Source organism: Chiloscyllium plagiosum, chromosome 25 (genome assembly GCF_004010195.1).
Source record: "Chiloscyllium plagiosum isolate BGI_BamShark_2017 chromosome 25, ASM401019v2, whole genome shotgun sequence".
NCBI classification, from domain to species: domain Eukaryota; kingdom Metazoa; phylum Chordata; class Chondrichthyes; order Orectolobiformes; family Hemiscylliidae; genus Chiloscyllium; species Chiloscyllium plagiosum.
In genome coordinates, this window is record NC_057734.1 from 46,201,375 (window position 1) to 46,216,014 (window position 14,640).

General features: G+C 39.0%; 1 protein-coding gene across 1 annotated transcript in view; it reads right to left on the reverse strand.

The window, feature by feature from the left end:
• The window catches only part of ppm1f (protein phosphatase, Mg2+/Mn2+ dependent, 1F), a 76,068-nt gene that overhangs the window by 37,475 nt on the left and 23,953 nt on the right, over nucleotides 1-14,640 (reverse strand). Inside the window, exon 2 of the mRNA XM_043716085.1 lies at nucleotides 5,407-5,528. Within this exon, the coding sequence (XP_043572020.1) occupies nucleotides 5,407-5,528 (122 nt within the window). The remainder of the gene's footprint in view (nucleotides 1-5,406; nucleotides 5,529-14,640) is intronic.

Consider the following 14,640-nt stretch of genomic DNA (forward strand, 5'->3'; position numbering starts at 1 on the left):
ATATCTAAAGAAACTCTTGAAATCTTTCCTCATAAAACTGGCTACCTTATCCTCATATTTAGTCTTCTCCCTCTTTACTTCTTTCTTTGTTGTCCTCTTTTGGTCTTTGTAAGCTTCCCAATCCTCTGGCTTTCCACTCTGACTCCACATTCTCCCTCTCAAACCGCAGAGAAAATTCCATTATATTTGGATCACTACCTCCTCAGGGTTCCTTCACCTTGGGCTCCCTAATCAAGTCTGCTTCACCGCACACCACAAAATGCAGAATTGCCTTACGGGCTCCATCACAAGCTACTCCAAAAAGCCATCTCATAGACAAATTAATTTTCTTAGATATTTAGCTCCCAGTCCTGATCCCCTTGCAGCCACGTCTCTGTGATGCCCACTACATCATAACTGCCAATTTCGATCTGCACCACAAACTCAGTTACCTTATTTCATATATTGCGCATGTTCAAACAACACCTTCAGACCCATACATCTTGTACAGGATTCTTCATTAGGTTAGCAAAAGGGGAAGAAAACATTGTTAGTAGTAGTCTATAAACTAACAGTAGTTTTTTTTTGATCTGATTTATTCTCAATTCTAAGATAACGAGAACAAATAACACAATCACGTGACTTCAATCAACACAGATTAGGATAGCAAGATTGGCAGAGGTAGCCCACAAGATAGATTTCATGGTATATGTTCAGGATATCTCCAACAGCAATACACTGTGGATCCAACAGGAAGCAGATTATTTTAGATGAAGTAATGTGTAATGAGCCAGGCTTAATAATTTACATCAGAGCAATAGCTTACTGGTATTATCACTTGACAATCAATCAATCTAGAAATCCAGGTCACAAACTGGGGACCCAGGTACAAATTCTGCTATGGCAGATGGTGGAATTTGAATTCAGTAAAAATCTGGAATTAAGAATCTAATGATGACCACAAAGCCACTGTCAATTGTCGGAAAAATCCATCTAGTTCACTCATGTCCTCTAGGGAAGGAAACTGCTGTCCTTACCTGACACGGCCTACATGTGAATCCAGACCACAGCAATGTGGTGGACTCTGAACCGCCTTCTGGGAATTTAGGGACAGAAAATAAATACCTGCTGAGCAGTGTCCATAGTATGTGAATGGGGAAAAAAAAAAGGTAAAAAAGAATCCCTAGGAAACACTGACTATGTATGGGAGTGTTATTCAGTAGTGTATATTAATCATGAATTGGAAGGCAGAAGGTTGAATTTGTTAGTTAAAAAATCATTGGAGGAAAGAGTATGTGGTTCCTTTAAGAGGTAAAGTGTTTTTCTAAGATTAGAGATTAATACAGGAAGTGACTAAGTAGCTTCAGATTATCAACAGTTTTGAAATTGAAACGTGTCAGTTGTCTGAGAGATTGGAAACCTTAGGCTTGTTTTGAGGGTTTGGCAACTAGCACGAATCAGCCAATTAATTTAAACCAAGCACTTAGAGATTGAAAGCCAATTGAATTTAGATCTGACGGTTTTGGCCTCAGACCAATGCTAAAGTACAAAAAGCAATGTCATCCAAGGTATATAAGGAGAGGGTTTTTGAAAATTGGGGTGAGAGCAAACTACTATCCAAGAAATAAACATCTAGCTCTCACAAGAAATCTCTAAGCTCTAAGAAAGAGCCATCTATCCATAAAAAAGGTACCACGGCACTTCTAGCTAAGATTTGTCACAGAAGAATTCAGAGAAAACATCTCTGACAACAGGATCAGTGGAAGAAAGGCATTTATGACTTGAGAACAGAAGAAAGGTGTTTTTGACTGGAAGGACAGCAAAGACGACTCAGAATTCTGGAAGACCCATTTTGTGTAGACTTTACTAAACTAAGTTTTATTTTTTTTCCCCCCCTATTACTTGGCTGTATATAAGCTGGACATGTATTTATTGGAACAGCATACCAGTAGACTTTTGTTCAGTTAGGGAGGAATTGTTTGGTTTATTAGTAATTCTGTTAATTTGTTCACTGTTAGGGTTAAATCTATAAATTGTTATTTGTTGTTTATAAAGTGAATATCAGAGATTTCCTTTTATTTAACCACTCTTTAACAGATTATAAAGGTGAGGTGCTCCATTACAATTATCAGAGGAATTCGACCTTTCCCCATTATAACAGGAGAATTTAGTTTGAGAAAGAGGAACATGGGTTAGAAATAACTGTGCAAAGGAATGAGGGTTGAGCTAGTTGGAGAGGACTGAGAAAAGAGTTTAGCAGCAAAGACAGTTGGGGAACAATGGCAGACATTTAGGAAAATAGTTCATGGTTCACAGCAGATGCATCCCAGTGAGGAAGGAAGATTCTAGGAAGGGGTTAAGACAACCATGGTTAACCAGGACAGTTAAGGATAGCATTAAATTGAAATAAAAACATACAATATGGTAGAGAATATTGGTAAATCATGCCCGAAATTTATTAGAATTTGTTGAGGAAGTAACAAGGAGAATAATGCAATGTTATGCACTTTGGCAGGTAAACCAGACAGACTAGTTATTAAATAGATGGAGAAAGGCTGCAAAAAGCTACAGCAGAGGAGAGGGGATTTGCGTCCACAAATCTCAAAAGGGAAGATATTGGAATGTTGGCTTTTATTTCAAAGGGAATGGAGTATAAAAATAGGGAAGCTTTACTTGAACAATACAAAGGCACCAGTCAGACCAAATACTCTGAACAGTTGAGCCCCTTATCCGAGGAAAGGGACATTGGTATTGAAGGCAGTTCAGAGAAGGTTCACTAGGCTAACACGGTATGGAGGAACTGTCTCCTGAGGAGAGATCGAGTAGATGGGGCCAAACTCATTGGAATTTAGAAGAATGCAGGATTCTTAGGACATCTGACAGGGTCAATATGGAGGTGTTATTTTCCCTTGTCGGAGAATCTAGAAACAGGGGATATAACTTAAGAATAAGTGGTTGCCCTCTTAAGGCAGAGATGAGGAAACTTTGCTTCTCAGAGGGTAGTAAATTTGTGAAATTCTTTACAACAGAGGCCTGCAGAGGCTGGGTGCTCAAGTATATTCAAGGCTGAAGTAGTCAGATTTTTATTCGGTAAGAAAATCAAGGATTATGGGGAAAAGGCAAGAAAATGGAGTTCAGGATCATCAGATCAGCCATGATCTCTCCAATGTGATGAATGGCTTTCTTCTGCTCCTATATCTTACGGTCACAGATACAACAGCAAGTAGACCTAGCAAATGGATGTCAATGCAAAAACTCTCCACTGATTCATATCATACCTAGCATAATGGAAGATGTTGCAGGACAATCATCTCAGTTCAAGGACTTCATTTCAGGTGTTACCAAATGTAGTTTCCTAGGCCACATTGTTTCACTTGCATCAAATGACCTTCTCTCCAAAAGATCAGAATTGGGAATGTTCATTGAGGATGACAGAGCAGACTGCTCACTACCATTTGCTATTACCAGATACTGAAGCATCCAATGTCAACATGCACGAGATCTGGACAATATCCATGCTTCAGTTGTTAAGTGGCAAATAACAGTTGTGCCAAGCAAAGGCCAGGCAATAACTATCTAAATGAGACAGAATGCAGCCACCCCTACCCTGACAATCAATGACATTATTAATAAACTGAGACCCCACCATGTTGGGCTTATCAGTGACCAGAAATTAAACTGGATCAGACATACAGACATACACATACTAGTAGATCAAAGGTAGGAATCCTGCAGTGATAACCCATCTCTTATATGCTTAATGGCTGCCCACAATCTATATGGCACAAGTCAAGAGTACAATGGAATACTATCCACTTTCTCAGCTAGACAGAGCACTCAACACCCAAGCAACTTGACATTGTTCAAAACAAAGCAGATCACTTGATTGACACCCTAATCTAATGCCTACAATATTCAGTTCCTTTACCATCAACAGCAACAGCACTGTGTCTCAATCAAAAAAATGCACTGCAACAACTCAAGTATTCAATAGCAACTTTCAAGCTCACAACCTCTATCGCCTAGGAGGATATTGGCAGCTGATGCATATGAATACCACTGCCTGGACATTCTACTCAGTCTCATACTATTCTGACTTGGAGCTATATCACTATTTTATCAGTGCTGCTGGGTCAAAATCTTGGAACTCCTTGTCTAACAGCACACATCAAGGACTGCAGTGGTTCAAGACAGCGGCTCACCACCATCTTTTGAAAGGCAATTTTGAACGAGAAGTAAATACTGGTCTAGCCAGTGATACTAGCATCCGATGAATAAGAAAACATTTTTGGGCTAGATTCTAACCTGGGGAATTCAAACATATCTGGGCTTTTTAACAAGAGGCCCAACAAGTTGTCAGGTGCTCTTCACTGTTTTTTCAAAGTTACCAAATATAATTTTCCAGTTATTATCAACTCAAGCTACTTACCTTGAATAGCTCAGATTATTCAATTATCTTTACTACTATGCAACAGTCATAAAAATGATCAAGAACAATTTCTGTATTCTCAATGCATTATATTCACACAAACCAGGTAATAACAATAAGAAATGTGCAAAACTGAGGAGTTCAGATATACTTTACTTCCTCTGGATACTGAACACAAATCAGATGTTTCTTATGGTTTACCATTTGGATGAAATATGCAGATTAAGGAAGTGACTCAACTATGAATTGAGTTGTACAACAGGAAATAACCTCAAGCAAGTCACATTAAATTGGGTGTGCCACGTATTTTCTTATTTTACTGGTGCTGTTGCTGGTTTGTTAGACTGTTAATCATACTCAAGTGAGGCACTTAGTCTCCAAACGAGAAAGAGAAACACATAGGATTATTAAAAAGAAAAAGCTGTATATTATGCCTTATATGCACAACTAAATTATAAAAACACCAAAATAAATGAAAACAGGATTAAAAGTAATCCTTTCAAATGTGCTTTTTATGTAGAAATTGGACTTTAATTTACAAGAGAGGTCCTTGTGAAACAGATTTAGGAAATGATATGGCCCCTGCAAAGCCATCTTTCATCCTGGGGCCTCAATAGAAACCCCTCATGGGCTCGTGGAGTCACACACAAACAATGCACATTACCAAAGAGCATTTCCTCTACAGACCAGGTGACAGACTAATCATCTTAAACTCAGCAAATGAGGAGACCATTGTTTGGCTTCAGGAATTTGCCTTTGCTAAATAAAATAACTACATTAAAAGACCACGTACCAAATGTTGCTCATCTAATCTTCTCGTTAATTTGAAGTCATGCAAACAGACTGCACCAAAGTAATACATCAGCAGAATGTGGCTTAATTACAACAGAAGTTGGAAACAGCAAAAAAAAAGCCTTCAGACAAGTGTAAAAGGCCAGTGAACACATTAGTTTTACCATATTCCAAAGCATTTTTTTTTAAAAAAAGCAAATACCTACAGACAAGCTCTTCCTCATCCTGATCAGGTTCCTTTTTGTTTCTAAATGTAGAGCTATCCAATTGTAGCATCTGTGCAACGGCAGCATGGATCAAAGTGGCAGCAAGGACAGGTGGCAGATTTCTATAAGAATAATAAAGCAATATAAGGCAAGTATTTCTCAACATTTTTAAACAGTCAGGTACACCCTCTGATTTACAATCAGAAGGTAGAGTGGCAATAATATGTAGGGAAGGAACAAATGAACACAAATCTGGGCTTGCAGATGATTACTGATGGCTGATTACTTCTAGCTTTATCTTGCGTTTTCTTGAACCAACACCATTCATTAAATCCCCTCCAAATTCAGACTTTATTCTGGCATCTGTACTAGTTCCTTGATGATTTTCTATTCATACTATACATGCTATGCTTCAGCAACTGTCAACTTATACCTGTACACTGCACCCATAAGGTCATCTCCTAAACATTCTTGTGGCACTTAGCTTTTCTACTTCACCACTGTTTGCATCTACAGCTTTGGAGTTGTATGATTAGCCAACATCAAATCCTTGATGAATAGAGGTTCAATATTGATAATACTTAAATCATTCTGTTCAGCTCTTGCCGATTATCAAAGTTGCCCTGGCACACCTCAATTGGCCTCTCTTGATATTTGATAAGGGCGAATCAAATGATAGACAAGCAGGTCATGTCATTTTTGATAAGTAGAGCCACGAATCCCATTCAAGTGGTGGTGTAGTGGTAATGTCACAGAATCAGTTAACTAGGAGCCCAGTCTAATGTTTTGGGGATACTGTTTACCATCCATTGTATATTGTGAAGTCTGAATTCAATAGTGGTCTTATATTAAAAGCTTAGTGCTGATAATGTAACTATTGCTGATTGTCATAAAAGCACATTGGATTTACATATCAATTATGGAAGGAAATCTGCCATCCTGACCTGGTTTCAGTTACATGTGATTCCAGATGCACAATATGGTTAATATTAATTGCTGTCTGAGCAACTGCATGTTTAATGTTCCCCACCTGCTTTGCTATTAAAACCTTCATTCACACGTTCAGTCTGAAAATCAATTTTGGAAATGTTCTCAGATGGTATCACTTATCCAAAAAGGTTCAGCTGCTTCTGAACATGAACACAGTAATTTTCACAACCACGTGGCATCCCAAAGCCCTTTACAACCAGAGGCAGCTTTTTCTTATAAATACACAGTATGTATTGTAAATCAGTATGATAGGAAACAACATAGCTGAACTGTGTATAGCCAACTCCCATAAACTGCAGTTTGATAATGTCTTGTATGAAGCTGACTGAGGCCATGAAACAGAGCACACTACTCCACCTATTCTTCTAAACAGAGTCAAATAATTTTTAATGTCCACTTGAGACAGCAGGTAGGGACTCTGTTTAATGTTTCATTTCAAAGACACAACTTCTGACATTGTACTACATTTTAAGTCCTGCAATGGAGTATCAGCATAGAGTGTTGTATTCAAGTCCTGGAGTGGGACTTGAACATTTCAATCTAGAGGGGAAAATGCTCTCAGCAGAATCATTAGTAACAATCTACACAGCTGAAGTGTCATTGTTCAACTTCACTAGCTTCCGTGGCTCTACCAATTTAACTTCAAGAATCTCAACTTAAAAATTCCTCATTCTTATGATCTAAGATAACTGTTCAACTTCCAGGTTATGGCAAGTGAAGGTTGTTCAGCCATTACTCACATCTTGTAAGTCTTCCAAAAACTATTATGTGTTCCTACTTCCTCCCTCTTTGCAAATGCCTATGATCTTTCTAAATGCAATATATGCTTTATATTTTCTGCCTGAAGCAATTTACTTCTTGTTTAAATGCAATTCTTACAAAACACTTCATATTCTTTTGAGGGTTGCTGTTTATTCATACATCATGACATCTTCAACTGCCCTTTTATCCCTAATATTAAAGTTATATTATGCTTGCGAATATTCCTTGATAATTCCATTCCATGAATGTTGCTGGTAAGGCTAACATTTCTGCGCTTGAATCAAGTGGCTTGCTACATCATTTTCATACAGCAGTCCACATCTAGATCAAGCTGAACAAGGGCAGCAGATTTATTCCCGAAAGGACAACAACGAACTCAATGGGTTTTTACAACACATTGATGGTAATGTCATTTACAAGATATCACGCAAGTACTGTAAAAAAAAAACTTAAAAAAAACATCGTACTTACAAGCAGGAAACATGCCATCAGGATACATGAAAACCAACTAGCCACCACAACTACTATGACTAGTTCCCATACAGACAAAGAAGGATACCACTTTGACTGAGACAACATCCTAAGACAGGTGAAACAAAGACATACACGAGAATTCTTATAGGCACGGCATTCTAACCAGAACGCCATTAATAAGCACACAGACTTAGATCCTATCTACCTTCCCTTGAAAAAAAACTGGAAATGACATCACACACCTTAAGAAACCAAGACCTATAAAGAGGGGGGCAAGACATACCACCAAAGATTTATTTGAATGTCAAAGCACAGAACCACGATGTACATTGCATAGATCAACAACAAAGCAGACTCATACCAGCAGCTTCACCACAGACTCTCACTGATGTTACCTAGTATGGTGACGAAACATCTGAAAACAAATCTTCCAGCTCAGCAAGATAATTTACATATTTATGATAACTTCATTGTTAGCATTCTGAGATGAGCTTTCAGTTCCAGATTTTTAAAATTTAAATTCTACAGGCTGGATTTGAACTCATGCCCCAGAACATTAGCCTTTGGCCTCTGGATTTTGAGTCCAATGACAGCATCAGTATGCCACTCCCTCCTCAAATGTTTGAATATTAAAATGACAGTATTTGTATTTATACAACTCCTTCCACCACTTCAAGACATTCCAAAATAACTTGCTGCCTGTTAAGTATCTTTGAAATAGTCATTATTATAAAACAGAAAACCACAGCAAAACTGCACTGCAAGAATCACAAACAATGGAAATAAATGTTTGTTTTTTGAGACGCTGGCTGAGTAATAAATGTTGGTAAAGAACTGGGAGACCTCCTGCTCCTCTTCGAATAGTGCCATGCTTTTTAACATTAACCTGAAAGAGTAGGCAGAACCTCAGTTTAGCATTTTATTTACAAAATGACATCTCCAACTATGCAGCACTACTTCGGTTCTGCACTGAACTTCATGGACTATTACAATATGGGAATTATTGCACTGATCCCATTATCACACTACTTGCACAGTTTGCGGAAAATACATTGAATTTTTACATTCCTTCCTACATCTTCAATTCAGTTGCAACAAATGGGCATTTTCTAATCATAAAAGAAAACTACATACCTTCATAGCCTTCATGGTAATGTATCTCAAAACTTAATAGATCTCCATTATATTTTAGAAGATGTTAGACTGTGGTCTTTCTTCACCTTGATGACAGCTGCCCCAAATTTTAATGAGTCCCTCAGCACACTATCCTGGACTGGCAATGTGCCAGCCTGCAACACTTGGCTGATGTCAATTCTTTGTACAGGAAGACCAACAAGTTTTGGGCAGACAACAGAAAATGCTGGAGAAACTTAGCAATTCTAGCAACACCCGTGAATGAATGATTAAAGTCCTCCTCTCTTCATGATACCTCTTCAGAATGAAATGAACTAGATGAAAACTACGTGTTAATGGTAGGTGCAAATAGTTGCCGAAAGCAACTCCAAAAAGGCACAGTTCTTTTGTTGGGGGGGGGAAACAGGATGTTTGTTGAAGTCTGTGTTGAGTTCTGAAGATTGTAAACTGTTTAAAGTGGAAAATGAGATGTCATTCCTCCAGCTTGCAGTGTGCTTTGCAGAAATCCTGCAGCAGGCCAGAGATGGAAATGTCAACATTAGAGCAAGATAATATATTGAAATGGCACGTAATTGGTAGGTTAGGGTCATTCTTCATAAATCAAGTCATTGGACTGAATGTTAACTTTGTTTCTCTCTACACAGATATTGCCAGACCTGCTGGCTCCCTCCCCAAATTTTTGAATATTAAATGACAGTATTGTATTTATACAACTCTTTCCACTACTTCAGCATTTATTTTTATTTCAGATCTCCAACATCTGCAGTGTTTTTTCACTCCAAATTTTCCCTCATCTGAATCCTCAAGGCAATAAATTGCTGCACTTCCCACCACTGTAGCATCAGCCAATGTACTTAAGATGAAATTAGCACTCTGCTGGTGTATAGGTGTCGTTATTCCATGATGTACTTACAGACTGGGTCATCAGTAAAGCACTTACCTCCCAGTGATACAAAAAGGAGGAAGACTAGAATTAGTGTCATGTAGCATGGAAACAGACGCTTTGGTCCAATTCATTCATGCTGACCAGGTTTCCCAAACTAAACTAATCCCAATTGCCTGCTTTTGGCCCATATCTTTCCAATTCCTTCCTATTCACATACCTGCCCAAAGTTCTTTTAAATGTTGTAATTGTATCTGCATCCATCACTTCCTTTGGCAATTCATTCTATATACACATCACTGTGTGAAAAAGTTGTCCCTCATGTCCTTTTTAAATCTTAACCTCTCACTTTAAACTTATGTTGTCTAGTTTTGATATTCCCTACCCTATGGAAAAGGGCCTTTGCAATTTACCTTATCTATGCCCCTTATGTCGGTTTGCTTGCTGAGCTGGTGGGTTTGTTCTCAGTTATTTTGTCACCATGCCAGGTAACATCATCATTGAAGCGTTGGTGTTCTGTCCTGCTTGCTATTTGTGTGTCTTGGTTTGTTGTAGTGGATGATATCATTTCTAGTTCTATTTCTGAGCAGTTGGTAAATGGGTGCAAATCTATACGTTTGTATATTGTACATTGGAATTGCAGTTTGAATGCTAGGCCTCTAGGAATTTCCACGTATGCCTTTATTTGGTCTGTTCCAGGATGGATGCATTGTCCCAGTCGAACTGGTGTCCCTCTATGGCTGTGTGGATACTAGTGGTAGTTGGTGGTGTCTTTTGGTGGCTAGTTCATGTTCATGTATTCTGGTGGCTAGTTTCCTGGCAGTCTGTCCGATGTAATGTTTGTTGCAGTCCTTGTATTTTGTACATTATATTCATTCTGCTGGCTGTAGGTATAGGGTCCTTTAAATTCATTAGTTGTTTTTGCGTGCTACCCTAATGCTTAGAGGCTAGAGTTGTCAGATGGTCATCTCTGAAATGTCTTTGTTGTACAATAGGGTAACTATAGTCTCTGGGTGCGTTGTGTCTTCCTGTGTTGCAGAATTGTGGGCGGCACGGTGGCACAGTGGTTAGCACTGCTGCCTCGCAGCGCCAGAGACCCGGGTTCAATTCCCGACAGGGTAACTATAGTCTCTGGGTGCGTTGTGTCTTCCTGTGTTGCAGAATTCTCAAACTGCGTTTATCGGGTAACTGTTGTTCCTGAATACCTTGTAAAGGCATTTCTCCTCAGCTTCCCATGGTTCTGAGGTCCTGCACTCTTTTGTGGCTCGTTTAAATATAAATCTCAATAAGATCACAGGGCCTGTTTCCACACTAAGTAATCTAAGAATTCTCAAACTGCGTTTATCGGGTAACTGTTGTACCTGAATACCTTGTAAAGGCATTTCTCCTCAGCTTCCCATGGTTCTGAGGTCCTGCACTCTTTTGTGGCTCGTTTAAATATAAATCTCAATAAGATCACCCCTCAACCTCTTACATTCCAATGGAAAAGTCCCAGACTATCTAGTCTCTCCTTATAACTCAAACCCTCCAATCCCAGCAAACATTCTTTTTTGCACCCTTTCCAATTTAATAACATCCTTCCTATAGAAGAGCAATTGGAACTGTATATAGTACTCCAAAAGTGGCCTCACCAATGTCTTGTACAACAGTAATTTTACATTCCCAACGACTTCTTTACCACCCTGTTTACCTGTGATGCCACTTTCAAGGAACTATGTATCTGAACCCATAGGTCTCTGCTCAACAACACTTGCCAGGAGTCTACTATTAAGTAAGTAAGCCCTGCTCTGGTTTGTCTAACATTGCTCCCTACTAGAATCATGTTCTGTTACACAGTTTAAGGATTGAACCTCTCTTGTTTAAACAACTTTTTTGAGCAACTTGAAAAAGGAATAAATGCTATTGATACTTGTTCGGAGACATCTGGCGGAAGGACTTGAATCTCAAGTGAACATGACTGGTTATGGGCAGAGTATCGTTCAGGAAAAACACACATTTCCTTTAAACACACACCAGGAAAGCAACAGGAAATCTCATGTTCCTTTCTGTAATTATATAGCTCATTTAGCTTGAACATTTAATGCTTTTATGGGCAACTGAAGAGGAAATGCAAGAATAGAAAGTTTGGAGAAACCAAAATACCTGTCCCAAGATGGATTACGACTATGATTATCATCCATTCATCTTTGCTCATCTCAGATCTACAAATCTGCTTGGCATCCAGGTTAACATCTTCCATTTCAATCTATAGTTAGCAACTTTAGATACTGAAATATAGTACACTTTTTACAGCTGGGTCGATAGCACATATGCACTTAGTCCAGGGGAGTTCACATTATGGGTTTGATTGCATTTCTCCTGTCTCAGTATTTTAGTTCATTACTTTTCAGGCTATGCCATTTTCATATTTGAATGCAAGGGTACATGGGAGAAGAGAATCCACCTGATTAATGGAGTGTTTAAGGGACTATAGTTAGGGTGAAGTTCTAAATTCTTAGGACAGATCAAAATGGGAGGCCCAGAAGGCAGCTAGGACTTGACAGAAATATTGCACATTTCATGTGGCGCTTATTGCCACTCAAGTTGGATTCTGGCCATGTGCTATTCTTGTTCTCAGTAACCTTGCTGGCTTCAGACTTACATCATTGTGGCTGACTTATGTGCTCCCAGAAATGGTTCAGCAAGCCACTCTGATGTATCAAATAGTTATGCAAATGTTCAAGAATGATAGTAAAATCAGAATGACCATGCAGCAATCCAAACACCAGACAGCAAAGACACAACTGGCCCAGTTGATGCTGCAAAATTCTCACTAACATTTTGGAATTTGTGCCAAGATTACACGGATACTTTATTCCAGGAGACAGTTACATCCCTTAAGACGAGGCCTTCTAATTTGGTTCCTGATCAGGGAAGAGGAAGGTGTGACTGTGAGTAAGGCTGGTAAAAGGGACCCAAAGAGGAGTGAGGGAGCCTCAGCATGTGTGCTATCCAAGTTTGAGTTTGTTTAGATAAAAGTGAGGGTTGAGGGTCCAGTGATAAATGTTTTTCTCTGCATTGGTGCTCTGGTTAATTTTAAGTGGGGGTGCAAAAAAAAAATTAGTGGCTTTAGGAGACAGTCGTGAGAAGGATTGACACTGCTCTCTGTAAAGAGTCAAGAAGGTTGTATTTGTCTGTCCTGATTCATGACATCGGCACAGCACTGGGGAGAAAGCTGCAATAGGAGGCTGAGGATTTTGTCATTATAGTCCATATTAGAATCAGTGACATAAACAAGACAAGGAATTGGATTCTGTATAACCAGTATGAGGAGCTAGGCACCAAAATAAGAATTTCAAAAGGTAAAGTTCTCAGGATTAACACACAAGCCATATGCAAGTTGTCATAGGACAAAATAGAGAGACAATCGAAGTCCAGAAAACCAGGATGTAGAAATGGTCTGGATAGAAATGAAAGTGACAAAGGAAAGAAGTCACTGAGAGTGGCGCAAAGGCCCTCTTACAGTAACCATATGGTGAGGTGATGGATAAATTTTAAGAGTGTGGAGCTTGTCAGAAAGATAGAGCAATAACGGAGGAGCTTTAATCAACTTATCAACTGGAAGTCAGATGGACAATAGGAACCCAGATGAGCAGTTACAGAATCTTTTCAGGATAGCTCCTTAGAGCAGTACTACTGAAGCCAACCAGAGAGCAGGCTTTAAAAAACCTGGTATTGTGCAATGAGGTCAGATTAATTAATACAATAGTGAAAGGTTCTCTAGGTAGCATCAGTCATATGATAATAAAATTCAAGTAAATTTGTGGAAGAGTGGGCTTTTAGGACTCGCAGTTTAAACCCAAGTAATTGCAATGCAGGGCATGAAAGCAGAGCTAGTCGAAGTAAATTGGCAAATAAAGCATGTGGTAATAGAGATCCAATAGCAGACATTTAATGGGATATTTCAGAATACATGCATTTCAATGAGGAAGATAAAATTCCAAAGAGGAGAACCTACTGGATAACGGGTTAGAAACCAAAAGAAAGTCAAAAAGTCAAAGATAGAATTTAAAAAAAACATAATTATGTAAAGATTGGTGGTAGGTCAGAAGTTTGGGATGTATAGAAAAAAAACAGAAAGAAAAGAAAAATTAGATATGATCATATGAGATAATTTCTATAGATATTTTTAAGAGAAGTCAACGTGAACATTGGTCCTGATACAAAGGGAGTCTGGAAAATCAAGATGAAAAAGGGATGGCAGGTATTTTACATCTAGGGAGATACAACTAAAATTCTAGAGATAGTTGTAGTTCAGGAAATAGAAGGGAAGGAGCAACTCAGGAAAGTCACACAATCAAGAGAAGTGGCATTAAGTAAATTATTGCAGCTGCAGGTTGACAAGCCCTCAGGGCCTGATGGATTTCATCCAAAGTCTTAAAAGAAGCGGCTAGTGAGAATGTTGATTTGTTGGTTTAAATTTTCCCAAAACTCCCAGATTCTGGGAAGATTCCATTAGATTGGAAAATTGTGACTAACTCCTTTATTCAAAAAAAGAACCGAGATTGAACGGAGATGTCAGGCCAGTTAGCTTGACTTCTCCTAAAGTGAAAATGTTAAAAGATAAAGTTATAGTAGTGCAGGAAATGTGTTGCTGGAAAAGCGCAGCGTGACTAACTCCTTTATTCAAAAAAAGAACCGAGATTGAACGGAGATGTCAGGCCAGTTAGCTTGACTTCTCCTAAAGTGAAAATGTTAAAAGATAAAGTTATAGTAGTGCAGGAAATGTGTTGCTGGAAAAGCGCAGCAGGTCAGGCAGCATCAAGGGAACAGGAGAATCGACGTTTCGGGCATAAGCCCTTCTTCAGGAATGAGGAAAGTTTGTCCAGCAGGCTAAGATAAAAGGTAGGGAGGAGGGACTTGGGGGGGGGCGTCGGAAATGTGATAGGTGGAAAGAGGTCAAGGTGAGGGTGATAGGTCAGACGGGGGTGGGGGCGGAGAGGTCGGGAAGA